We start from the raw sequence: 14,035 nt of genomic DNA, 5'->3' as shown, positions 1-14,035 counted from the left end.
GGAGAGAATAGAACCCCTCAAAGATCGGCAAGACATCCTATGTGTTGAACCGCAGGAGATGGGGAAGATACTAAATGAGCATTTTGCATCAATTTTTATTGTGGAGAAGGACATGGAAGATATAGAATGTGGGGAAATAAATGGTGACACCTTGAAAAATTTCCATATTAGAGGGGGAGGTGCTGGATATCCTAAAATGCATAAAAATAGATTAGTCCCCAGGACCTGATCAGGAGTACCCAAGAACTCTGGGAAGCTAGGTAAGTGATTGCTGGGACCCTTGCTGAGATAGTTGTAACATTGTTGGTAATAGGTGAGGTGCTGGAAAAGTGGAGGTTGGCTAATTTGGTGCTACTACTTCAGAAAGGTGGTAAAGGAAAGCCAGGGAACTATAAAATGGTGAGCCTAACATCAGTGGTGGGCAAGTTGTTGGAGAGAATACTGAGGGACAGGATTTAAATGTATTTGAAAAGGCAAGGACAGACTAGGGATCGTCAACATGGCTTTTTGTGGGGGAGTTATGTCTCACTGACTTGATTTGAGTTTTTTGAAGAAGTAACAAAGAGGATTGATGAGGGCAGAGCAGTGGACATGATCTATATGGACTTCAGTAAGGCATTCAACAAGTGGATTCTCAGGTGGATAGGATCCTGATGAAGCCATTTGGTATGCTTTCCTTTTACTGGTCATAGCATTGAGTATAGGAGTTGAGAGGTCATGTTGCGGTACAGGACATTGGTTAGGCCACTTCCGGAATATGCGTGCAATTTTCATCTCCTTTCTATCGGAAGTATGTTGTGAAACTTGAAAGGGTTCAGAAAAAAATTACAAGGATGTTGCCAGGGTTGGAGGGTTTGAGCTTTGGTAGAAGCTGAATAGGCTGGGGTTGTTTTCCCTGGAGTGTTGGAGGCTGAGGGATGACCTTAAAAGGTTTACAAAATCATGTGGGGCATGGATAGGATAAAACCCAAGGTCTTTTCCCTGGGTTGGGGAGTCTAGAACTAGATGACATAGGTTTAGGGTGAGAGGGGAAAAATTTTGAAGGGACCAAAGGGGCAACCTTTTTCAGGCAGAGGGCATTGCATGAATGCAATGAGTTGCCAGAGGAAGTCGTGGACGCTAGTACAATTGCAACATTTAAAAGGCATCTGGATGGGTATGTGAACGGGAAAGGTTTAGAGGGGCTGGCAAGTGGGACTAGATTAGTTTAGGATATCTGGTTGGCATGGATGAGTTTGACCAAAGGGTCTGTTTACATGTTGTACATCTGTGACTCTCTAACTGGACAGGCTAGATACGGGAAGAATGTTCCCGATGTTGGGGATGTACAGAACTAGTGGTCACAGTAGCGGGTAAGCCATTCAGGACTGAGAGGAGGAAGAATTTCTTCACTGAGTTTTGAAAGTGTGGAAGCTGTTGGGGCCAGTTTATTATATATATTCAAGAGGGAGTGAATGTATGAAGAGAAAGTGGGAATGGAATACTGAGATTGCATGATTAGCCATGGTCATATTGAATGATGGTGCAGGCTCAAATGGTCTATTCCTACGCCTTTTTTCCATGTTTATATGTCCAAACCTGCAGTGCAACTTGACCAATCTTATACTCACTGCCCCTTCCATGAAGGTAAGCATGCCATAGGCCTTTTCAACTCCTTATCTACCTGCGCTGCCACCTTCTGTGATTTGTGGACTGCACACTCAGATCCCCCTACATATCAAACTCTTAAGGGTTCTGCCATTTGCTGTAATATTTTATTATGTTATAAACTTGTTTCCCCCTAAAGAACTTCTCAAGCAAGATTGTTAATTTAACTCCTCCTCATTGTACCAAATCTAAGCTACTCTGTTCTCTTGGTTCCTAAATGTACGGGTCTTAAAAATAAAAATTGTGATTTGCCAATTGTATATCTTAGATATCATATGATATCAATATCATAAATAATCATTATAAGAACCGTGCTACATACATCTCTAATTTCCTGCTTATCTTAGCGTTACCATTTGAAGGCCTGTAGACATCTCCCATTCATATTTTCTACTCCTGGTTGCTTCTTGGCTACATGCTTCCCTAGCTTCCTAATTCTGCATAAACGTTTTCTGTGACAGTATCCTACCTCACTTTTGCACTGAAGTCATCTTTTACAAATAACACCCCACCTCCTTTGCCTTTTCGCCTGACCATCTTAAAAATTGAACACTTTTTGGAAGGCCAGTTCCCAGTCTTGGTCACTTAAGAGCCATTCTTTGTAATCACAATCATATTCTACTCACTCACTGTTTTTATTATTTGGTCCACCTTCATTGCGAATGTATCGTGCATTCAAATTCGGTGAGACGTTCTTCCTCCAGGCATTGAGTCGTAAGGGTTTGGTGGTGGAGGAGGCCCAGGACCTGCATGTCCTTGCCAGAATGGAATGGGGAGTTGAAGTTCAGCCACAGGGCGGTGGGTTGATGGGTAAGAGTATCCCAGTGATGCTCTCTGAAACAATCCATAAGATGGCATCCTATCTCCCTGATGTAGAGGAGACCGCGTTGGGTGCAACGGGTGCAGTAAATGATATTGGTAAAAGTACAGGTAAATTTCTGACGGATGTGGAAGAATCCCTTGAAACCTTGGACGGACGTGAGGGGAGTGGTGTGGGTGCAGGTTGTGCACTTCCTGTGCTGGCAGGAAACGGTGCCAGGAGTGGGGTGTGGGCTCGTGGAGGGCGAGGACCTGACTAGGAAGTCGCATTGGGATGGTCTCTCCAGAACACTGATAGGAGTGGGAAGGGAAATATATCTTTGGTGCTGGGGTCCGTTTGGAGGTGGCAGAAGTAGCAGAGAATGATGTGATGTATACGGAGTTTGGTGGAAGGGAAGGTGAGGACTAAGGGGGTTTAGATTAGACTTACAGTGTGGAAACAGGCCCTTCGGCCCAACAAGTCCACACCGACCCGCCGAAGCGCAACCCACCCATACCCCTACATTTACCCCTTACCTAACACTACGGGCAATTTAGCTTGGCCAATTCACCTGACCCGCACATCTTTGGACTGTGGGAGGAAACCGGAGCACCCGGAGGAAACCCACGCAGACACGGGGAGAATGTGCAAACTCCACACAGTCAGTCGCCTGAGTCGGGAATTGAACCCGGGTCTACAGGCGCTGTGAGGCAGCAGTGCTAACCACTGTGCCACCGTGCTGCCCATTGTTGCATTGGGAGGGGTAGGGTTCAAGGGCAGTCGTGTGTGAAGTAGAAGAGATGCGCTGGAGGACATCGTTAACCACATTGGAAGAGAAGTTGCGATCTTGAAAGGAGGTGGCCATCTGAAACTTTGAGGTGGAATTGGTCATCCTAGGAACAGATGCGGCGGAGGAATTGGGAATAAGGGATGGCGTTTTTACAGGAGGTAGGGTGGGAGGGCGTGTAGCCTCGGTAGCTGTGGGGGGTCAGTGGGCTTGAAATAAATGTCTGTGGTTAGTCAGTCATCAGAGGTGGTAATGGAGAGGTCCAGGAAGTGGAGGGACATGTTTGAGATGGTTCTGGTAAATTTGAGGTTTGGGTGGAAGGTGTTGGTAAAGTTAATGATCTATTCTACCTCCTCGTGGGAGCATGAGGTGGTGCCAATACAGTCATCGATGTAGCGGAGGAACAGGTGGAAGCTGGTGCCCGTGTAACTGCGGAAGATGGACTGTTCCATGTACCCGACAAACAGACAGGCATTGCTGGGTCCCATGCGCCTTTGTTTTGGAAGGAGTTGTTGAGGGCGAGGATCAGTTCAGCCAGGTGGATGAGAGTGTTGGTGGAAGGGTACTGTTTGAGACAGTGAGAGCAAAAAACGGAGGGCTTGGAGACCTACGTCGTGGTGGAATATGAGGTGTTCTTCTTCCAGGCGTAAGGTGATAATGGTTTGGCAGTGGAGGAGGCCCAGGACCTGCATGTCCTTGACGGAGTGGGAGGGGGGGTTGAAGTGTTCAGCCATAGGGTAGTGGGGTTTGTGGGTGCAGGTGTCCCAGAGATGTTCTCTGAAACAATCCACGAGAAGGTGTCCTGTCTCCCCAGTGTAGAGACCAGACCTGTGTGCAAAAACAAGATGTTCAGCTGATTGCAAATATCTTTCAATTAGAAACAAATCTTTGTTGAAATTAAACAAACTTGAAAAAGTGAACTTATGTCGGTTGCTTGCCCTAATATATTAATATTTGTGTTTTCTTTTTTTCTTCTTTCTATCATCTTATAGATAAAAGAGAAGGAACTCATGGAGTTGAGTAAAGTAGTAAATGAGAGTAGATCAAAGATGGATGTGGCTCAGTCTGAACTAGATATCTACCTAAGTCAGCACAAATTTGCTGTGGACCAACTCAACCAGGCTAAGGAAACCCTGGCTACTAATATTAACACACTTAAAGAAAGAAAGGCAATAATTAAAGACATGGAAATAAAAATACCACAGTGTGAGCAAGAACTGCAGAAGGTGAGATGAGTAGGTTTGTTTGCATTTTGATTGTATGTATTAGCAAATTAAATGTCTTCTATTGAGTTATTAATGGTATGCATAGATGCAGTGTTCTGAAGCAGTGTCATACTGGACTCTAACTGGACATTTCAATTGAAGGGAAATTAAAAGATTCAAGAAAAGATTTTCTTTTTTCTTCTGGATTAGTAAGCCTCGTCAGTAAGGAGAGATCCCACCCAGAATGAGACACAACCCGAATGAGTACATCTTTCGGGTAGTGTAGGATTTCAGTGCAGAGGGGAAGAGGTGCTTTTGCTTTTTTTAATTAACTTATTTTTCTAAGCAATCTGTTCAGATATTATTACACACCTGCAGAACTAGTGGGACTTGAATCTGGGTCTCTCAGTCCGGGAGTAAGGACATTACCTTTACACCACAAGAGGGGGCCCTTGATGAGGTGCTTTTCCCTCGCTTTATTTTTGGCTCATAATTTGTCGGATATTTTCATTGGTTATTTGAAGCCCAAGTTCAGGGGCCCAGAAATTGTAGGTAAACTAAGTTCATTTGGTAATAGCTGCTAATTTAACAATCTATTATAAATAGTGAAAACTCTTACAGGCTACAAACTAAAAGACCAGTAAGAATCTTCTTAAAAATCAAATTAAGAACTAAGTCATTATAGAGATGCCAGGCTATGATGTGGGAGTTGCTGGACCCCACTGTGATTTATAGTGACCACATCTGTAGTAAGTGTTGTTTGCTTGAGGAACTCTGTTTTAGAGTTGATGAGCTGGAATCCGAACTTTGAACACAGTGACCCATCAGGGACAGGAGCGTTACTTGGATGCAATGTTTCAGGAGACAGTCACACCCCTTAGATTAACTGCTTTAAATTCAGTTAGTGGTCAGGGACAGAAGGGTGTGATGAGGAGCAAGGCAGAGGAATCCAGGAGGTAGAGCTTAAGGAGCCTCAGCTATTGAGTTTGTCTAACAGGTTTGAAATTCTTGATGCCAATGTGGATGAGTGGGGGGCTGTAAGGAAGACAAACAAACTAACCATAGTACTATGCTACAGGGAGCCATTCAAGATGGAGGAAAAAAGAGAAATGTATTTGTAATTGGGAATAGTAAAGTCCGAGGAATGGAAGATGGATAATGTTGATATTATGTTCATCTTTGCCTAAAATTTGCACCGTCCTTTTGAAGCCATCAAAGATACAATCTTAAAACGTTTTGTTTAGTTCCATTTTATTGGTTTCCTAATGATTAAACCAGTTCTCTGTGGCCAAGAAAGTCCTAAAGGGTGTGTTGCCAGCCTGGTGCCAGATTCAGAATATCTCATCTGGGTCTGCCGAGGAACTTGGGGTGGGAAAGGAAAGCTGTTGCAGTCCATGTAGGTATCAATAATACAGGTAGAAAGAGTCAAGAGATTTTCTTTGTTATTCATTCATGGTATGAGTGTTGCTGACAAGGCCAGAATTTATTTCCCATTCCTAATTACCCAGTGGACAGATAAGAGTCAACCAGATTGCTGTGGGTCTGGAGTCACATGTACACCAGACCAGGTAAGGACAGCAGTTTCCTTCCCTCAAGGACAACAGTCAACCAGATGGGTTTTTCTGACAATTAACAATGGATTCATGGTCATGATTAAACTCTTCTTCCCAGATGTTTATTGAATTCAAATTCTACCTTCTGCCATGTGGAAATTCTAACCGGAGTCCCCAGGACATTACCTGCATGTGGATTAAACGTCCACCTATGATACCACTAGGCCATTTTCCTTCTGCTAAGTGTATGAGCAGCTAGAGGTTAAATTGAAATGGTATTGATCTCTAAATAGCAGCTGAGTCATGAGCAAATTGGTGCAGCGTCAAAAATATTGTGGTCAGAATCCTACAGCACAGACAGTTGCTTTGGCCCAAACTGATCCGTGCTGACCAAAATGTCCATCTATGCTAACCCCATTTCTCTGCACTTGCCTCATATCCTTCCAAACTTTTCCTATCCATGGATTTGTCCAAATGCCTTTTAAATGTTCATTTACTCACCTCAGCCCCTTCTGCTGGCAGGTCATTCTATGTGTGTACCACCCTTTATTTTATAAAAAAAAGTTGTCTCTCTGATTTTCATTTATTCTTTCCCCTCTAATCTTAAACTGATGCCCTCTAATCCTCTATTTCCCAAAAAGACTGAGTGCATTCACCCTTTCCATGTCTCTCATGATCGTATAAACTTCTATAAGAACACCCCTCAGTCTCTTACACTTGAAAGAAAAATGTTCTGCTTGTCCAACCTCTCCCTTTAACACAGTTCCTTGAGTTCTGGCAACACCTTTATAAATTTCTTGTTCATCCTTTCCAGCTTAGTAACATCCTTCCTAGATCAGATTACCAAAACTGAACATGCTATTCCAAGTGTGGCCTCACCAACATCCTATACAACTGTGACATAACTTCCTAACTTCTGTAGTCAATGCCCTGACTGAAGGCCAGTGTACCAAAAGCCTCCTTCACTGGTCTGTTTACTTGTGACTCGACTTTCAGAGAACCGTGCACCTGAATTCCAAGGTTTCACAACACGCCTTAAACCTATAATTCACCATGGAATTCCTACCTTGATTTGACTTTTCAAAATACAACACTTTACACTAATCTATATTAAACTCCATTTGCCATTTCTTAGCCACATCCCCAGCTGATCAAGATCCTGCTGCAATTTCTGATAACATATCATTCACAGTGAAGGAGGTTATAGGTAATCGTGTGGCTTAAAAATTGGTGTGGAAGAAACTGGTTCGAATTCATTGGACATTGTCATCAGTACGCTTGCCTTTATTAGTCAGTGCATTGAGTTCAGGAATTGTGATGTAATGTTGCGGTAGTACAGGATATTGGTTAGGCCACTTCTGGAATACTCTGTTCAGTTCTGGTCTCCCTGCTTTAAGGAAGATGTTGTGCAACTTGAAAGCGTGCAGAAAAGATGTACAGAATGTTGTTGGGATTGGAGGGTTTGACCTGTAGGGAGAGGCTGTATATGCTGGGGCTATTTTCCTTGGAGTGTCAGAGGTTAAAGAGTGACCTTTTATTGAGGTTTATAAAGTCATGAGGGGCATGGATAGGGTGAGTTGCCAAAGGCCTTCCCCCAGAATTGGGAGAGTCCAAGACTAGAGACCATAGGTTTAAGATTTAAAAGGGATTGAAGGGCACACCTTTTCATGCAAAGGGTGGTGTGTATGGAATGAGATTTATATGGAACGAGAAACATATTAGCCACAATTGAATTGCAGAACGCACTCGATAGGGAGAATGGCCTAATTTTGCTCCTTTTAAACAAGAGAGCAAGGTAATGAAGATGTCACTGATAATCAGTAAGACAGGAGGTGGTGAAAAATCTATGCAAAAGAATGTATTTAGAAATTGGAAGTAGAATAAATAGTAATGCTGAAAAGTCCATGCTTAAAGTTGGGTTCTATCTGAATACACACATAATTAATCATTAATAACAACAAGGTAGATGTGTTGATGACAGAAGTAGATGCAAACGAGTGTGACATGATAGTTATTATAGAAATGTGGCTGCAGGGTAACCTCGATTGGGAACTCATTATTCAATTGTATTCAACATTCTGGAAGAATACATAAAAATGAAAATGAGGTGGGGTAGCTTTATTAATGAAGGAAGATATTAGTGCAGTGATAGAACAGTACATCATGATATGGTATCTATTTAGGTAAAAATAAGGAATCACAAGGATAAGAAGCTATGGGTGGGAGTTGTTTTGGCTTTGAGTTGCCTCTCTTTAGGGCAGCTGTAAAATTGTTATGGGTGATTTTAATCTGTATATTGATTAGACAAATTAGATGGCCAAAAGAAGACATCTGTAAATGGTGTAATGGTGGTTGTTTCTCAAAGCGCTGTTGTAGAATTTGCTCAGGAATAGACTATTTTAAATTTGCTAATGTGAGGTGTGAAGAGATTTCTTCCAGAAGGCAGTAAATGTCTGGAATGCACCCCACCTTGAGTTCTGAACGGTAGAATGCTGAAAGTATTTAAATAGGGGATAGTTGTTTTTTTGCTATATTATGGAGTTAAAGGTTACAAAGAGCTGGCTCAAAAGAATTGAGACCTGGGAGCTCAGCCTCGATTTTTTTCTCTTTTTGAATGGGGTAGGTTTGAGGGGCTGAATAGCTGCCTCCTATTTCTTGCATTCTAACATGCACTCCACAGATGCTTCCAGTCCTACTGAATTTTTCCAGCACTCTGTTTCATTTCATTGCACAATCCAGTCGCTGAAAACACCCCAACTTGTGAATATATAAATGATTTGCAGTTGTAAATCTAGAGTACACAGATTAGGGAAACTAATTACTTTGTTTCATTTGGTCACTGGAGGAACAGATTTCCAACTCCAATCACGTGCACCCCCACCCCTGTGGATAATTGCAATTTAATTCTCAAATGGCAGATAAAGTATTTGTAGGTCCACAGAAATTACTGGTTTGCTTCAATTTTGTGGCCCCAGATGGTTGGAAAGTAATGCTTTTAGCACTTGTGTGTTTTGATGGATAAAACCTAAATTATGCATACTCCATCCACATGTATTCTATTAATACTTCCTTCAGCAGCGATTCAGATAGTTGTGTTCCAGTGTCTTAAAATCCATAAGGACAAACACAAAAATTAAGTGAAACCATCCTCCTTTGAATGTTTTATGGCTATGGTGTTAACTTATGGACAATTTTATCCCTATGTTAGAGTCATGCAGCACAGAAACTAGTCTGTGCTGAATATAATCCCAAACTAAACTAGTCCCACTTGCCTATTTCTGGCCCATTTCCCTCCAAATCTTACCCATTCGTGTATTTATCCAAATGTCTTTTAAACGTTGTAATTGTACTTCCATCCACCACTTCCTCAGGAAGTTCATTCGAAACGTGAATCATCCTCTGTGGAGGGAAGAAAAAAATTGCCCCTCGTGTTTTTTTTAATCTTTCTCTTGCCTTTAAAAATGTGCCTCCTAGACTTGAAATCCCTCATCCTAGAGAAAATAAAATTATCATTAACTCTATCTATACCCTTCAATATTTTATGTACTTCGATAAGGTCACCTCTCAATCTCCTATCACCAGTGAAAAAGGTCCTAGCCTATCCAGCCTTTCTTTATTACTCAAACCTTCCATTATTACTCAAACCTTCCATACCCAACGTCGTGGTAAATCTCTACTTAACCTTCTCTAGCTTAACGATATCCTTCCTAAAACTGAGCAACCAGAACTGGAAGAGGCCTCACCAATGTCTTCTACAACGTCAACGTGACTTCCCAGCTCATACTCAAAGGACTAAAATATGAAGGCAAACGTTCCAAGTTTCTTTTTAACCACACCTCTTATATAGGAAACAAACTTCAAAGAATTATATACCTGAACCCCTAGGACCCTCTGTTCTGCATGCAATTACTTATAAATTCATAGAATCACAGTTGTACAGCATTGAAACAGACCATTCATCAACGAGATATCCTAAATTAATCTAGTCCCAATAGCCAGCATTTGGCCCATATCCTTTCCTATTCATGTACCCATCCAAGTGCCTTTTACATGTAATTGTACCTGCCTCCTCCACTTCCTGGGTCAGCTCATTCCCTGCAGACACTACTCTCTGTGGAAAAAGTTGCTCCTCAGTCCCGTTTATATCTTTCCCTTCTCACCTTAAACTTAAGCCCTCTAGTTTTGGACACTCCTACGCATGGAAAAACACTGTGGTTATTCGCCATATATGCGCCCCCTCATGATTTTGCAGACGTCTGTAAGGTCACCTCTCAGTCTCTGACATTCCAGGGGAAGTTGCCCTAGTCTATTCAGTCTTTTTTGACAGAACAAACCCTCCAACCCGAGGAACATTCTAGTAAATCTTTTCTGCACAACATCTTTACTATAGTAGGGAGACCAGAAGTGAATGCAGTATCCTAAAGGTAGTGTAACCAATATCTTGTCTAGTTGCAACATGACCTTCCAACTCCTATACTTGATGTACTGACCACTAAAGGCAAACTTAACCAAACACCGCCTTCACTATGCTGTCTACCTGTAACTCCACTTTCAAGGAACCATGAACTTGCATCCCAGGGTCTCTCTGCTCGGCAACACTTGCCCAGGACTCCACCGTTAAGTTTAGAAATCCTGCCCTGATTTTACCTGAACAAAAATGCAGAACATCACATTTATCTAAATTAAACTCCATCTGCCATTCCTCAGCCCATCTGATCAAGGCTACGTTGTCCTCTGGGATAGCCTGCTTCAATATCCACTACACCACCAATTTTGGTGTCCTCTGCGAACTTACGTACTTAAATATTTTAGTATTCAAATTTAATAGTATAGTGTGGAGCATCTATGGGTTTCTTTTTAAACAGCTATTTCATGCAGAATGTGAATTGAAAAGTTCCAGAGTGCTTGGCACAAAGAGGAATTTTCTTTTGCAGTAATAGCTGTAAAACTGCAGATCTTAGAGCATAGATCCTTTCTGGATTGAAAATTTTAACCAAGTGCTTTCTATCCTTTCTAGGATGAAAAAGAACTTGAAAAAATAATCCATTCTGAAGCTCAAATCCGAAATAATGTCTATGAATTGCGACAAAAAGTTGAAGAAGCAAAGAGTTCCCTCACTGTAAATCGCAGCTGGGGTAGAGTTTTGGAGGCAGTCATGCAACAGAAGAATACTGGTAAAATTGCTGGAATCTATGGAAGACTAGTAAGGAGATTTTATTTCAAGTGTATACAAATTTATGTAAACAAAAGAACCCAATCTTGTTTGGGGGAATGACTTGTGTGATTTTGTGGTGTGAAATGCTTGTATTGTTTTAGGGTGATTTGGGTGCTATTGAGGAAAAGTATGATGTTGCCATTTCCTCCAGTTGTGGTGCCCTGGATAACATTGTTGTGGACACAATTGATACTGCTCAAGAATGTGTTAAATTTCTGAAGAAACAAAATATTGGAGTAGCAACTTTTATTTGCTTAGATAAGGTATGCTGAATTAAGTATAAATTCCAGTCATAATGTTTTTTGATTATTTTAACAATTATTTGAACTTTGCCATTGTTGGAAGTCTGGTGACTTTTTAAATGCTCTTCAGATGAAAGTTTGGGAGAGAAACATGGGCAAGATCCAAACTCCAGAAAAAGTTCCCCGTCTCTTTGATATGGTCAAAATAAATGATGAGGCTATTCGTCCTGCTTTTTACTTTGCACTACGGGACACACTTGTTGCTAAGGATCTAGAACAGGCAACACGTGTTGCATTCCAAAAGGACAAGCGCTGGAGAGTGGTCACCATGGAAGGACAGATAATAGAGCAATCAGGTATGGAAAGTTTATTATGATTTCTTCCTAGCCATTTGAAGGATGTGTTATCTATGTTTTTAGATGTACATGTTAAACTTAATTTCATTTGTCCTTTTTATGGTCTATTAATTTAAGCAATGAACTGGTAATTATAGTACTTTAACCTGGAAAAATAAATGTCTTCAGAAGTCAAGATTCTTTGACATAATTGTAACTGATTTTCTTTTAAGACCTTTTGTGCTATTGGTTCATGTTTAGCCATCTGCATTTCGAGACATATTTAAAAAGACAATTACAGACATTTGCTATTGGTTAAATAAGTTTCCATGCTGCATTCAAAAACTTACAAACTCAGTTTGCATGTTTTCACACCAGACAAGTTGTTGATTTTGTTACTTGTGTAGTTCAGAATTTGTGACCTATTAGAGAAAGCACAGCTTTAACCCAAATGCATCTTGGCAGAATAAATTTGCATTATATGTTACACTTGTCATTACAAGCAAGCAATTTTGATTTCCTACAGAGTTGGATTATTGCTAGGGTAATTTTGTATAACATTTTGGCAAAGAATATACAAAGATATGGGGGCTTGATTTAATATGTAAACAAAGAGCTTGAATTTCTGTTTTTCAGAGGATGCAAATATATTCCTAGCTCAGGAAACAGCTGCATAAATCCTCAGCTAAATCAAGCAAGTTCATGAGAACGAATGGTAGCCTCGTTCTAGAGAACGAGGAATGTCCATAAAGGAATTTCATAGATAAAGGGGTTGGAAATTCATGGTGTATTACTGGCCAGCATATTTACCTGTTTTATGGAGGTCAATGTAAGTTGTAGGCCAGAAACAAGCCAGTAGCTAAGAAGCACTGCTGCTTCATGTTCCACGTCAACAGGTTTTTAAACAATAAAGCTAATTGTCCTTTTGGACGTGACCTTTGTTCTGGGCAGTCTGGTTTCATTCCAGGTGGTGGGTGCTAAAGTGAGCATTGGACCAATCATCATTTACTACGGGTCTAGTGCCTGTTTTGCGTGGTGATTTGGATACTGGAGAAATTGGATGCAATATTTATTCAATCCATTATTATATTCATGGTGTGACCATCTCATTCAATTTGTTTGAACACCGAAATTTGATTTTTTTAATTGAATTTTTTTGTCTACTATTGTTTGACCTGATAAAAACATTGAAAGAAAATGGGGGAGTTATGTATTTGCTCTCCAGATCTTTCTGCATAAGCCCTACCAGTTGTGCCTCTTCTCTTTTCAACCCAGAATTAACTGTGAAGTTTTTTTCAGAAATGTGTTAAATGTTTAAGCATCATTCAGCAAGGATCTTTCCAACAATGAAAGACAAAGAGATTCATGAAAGAATAAAATTGACTTCCCTTGGAGGGGTAGACCGTGAAAGCACCTTTTGAACATCTTGGAATCTTTTGATCATAGCATAGATCAAAATAGTTATTTAAGGCAGATAGTTAAAATGTTACTGGAATATATCTGCTGAGAATTAATGAAGTATCTCCTTAAATGAGTGCAGCTGCTTCTTTACTGCTGTGGTTTTAACTTATTTTCCCAGTTCGAAGAGGCAAGCGTCTGCTTCAATGCCCAAATGACTGCCTTTTAAGTATTTTCAGACCCAAACCTTTGACCCACAAACAGAATGTGATGTATCATTGTATAGTGATCACATTTGTTCGGAACATGATATATCATGCTGTGATCTACTATATGATCACTAATCCCTTTTCCTTGTACATTACCAGTTCAAAGATTGCATCCTCTAGTTTCAGAAACTTACCTGAGTATGTTCAATTAACTCATTCTTCACAACGATGCAGCATGTGTTAAAATCTGTTTGATGCATGCTAGATTTATATAAACATTCATATTTTTCTCCAAGGCTTCATACTATCAGTACTTGGTTATGTCTCTTCCAGTCCAACTTGCCCTGCAATGCCAACTGATTAAAGCAATTTTATTAAAATAAAGCTGTAAAAACATTAGTAAAATGATGTAGTCTGGCAGGAGAAACAAGAGAGCTTGTTATTTTTAAAGTTATTGCATTCAATTCCAGTGTAGATCTGTTTTCTTATAATTCCATCTTGCTTTAGGTACCATGACTGGTGGTGGAGGAAGAGTTATGAAGGGTAGAATGGGATCTTCATTAGTTGTTGAGATTACTCCAGAAGAGGTAAGTTAATACCCAAAGATTCTCCAGTGCAAAGCAGAATTGCCTAATGAGGCAAAGA

The 14,035-nt window shown here is 40.7% G+C and overlaps 1 protein-coding gene across 1 annotated transcript in view; it reads left to right on the top strand.

Moving 5' to 3' along the window:
• Nucleotides 1-14,035, top strand: part of smc4 (structural maintenance of chromosomes 4) — a 68,575-nt gene that overhangs the window by 28,760 nt on the left and 25,780 nt on the right. The window contains 5 exon segments of the mRNA XM_060834851.1: nucleotides 4,226-4,459; nucleotides 11,009-11,194; nucleotides 11,308-11,469; nucleotides 11,579-11,804; nucleotides 13,898-13,977. Coding sequence (XP_060690834.1) covers nucleotides 4,226-4,459; nucleotides 11,009-11,194; nucleotides 11,308-11,469; nucleotides 11,579-11,804; nucleotides 13,898-13,977 — 888 coding nt within the window.

Source organism: Hemiscyllium ocellatum, chromosome 13, assembly GCF_020745735.1.
Source record: "Hemiscyllium ocellatum isolate sHemOce1 chromosome 13, sHemOce1.pat.X.cur, whole genome shotgun sequence".
NCBI classification, from domain to species: domain Eukaryota; kingdom Metazoa; phylum Chordata; class Chondrichthyes; order Orectolobiformes; family Hemiscylliidae; genus Hemiscyllium; species Hemiscyllium ocellatum.
Note: the sequence above shows the minus strand (reverse complement) of the source record. Positions and strands in the feature narration are given on the sequence as shown.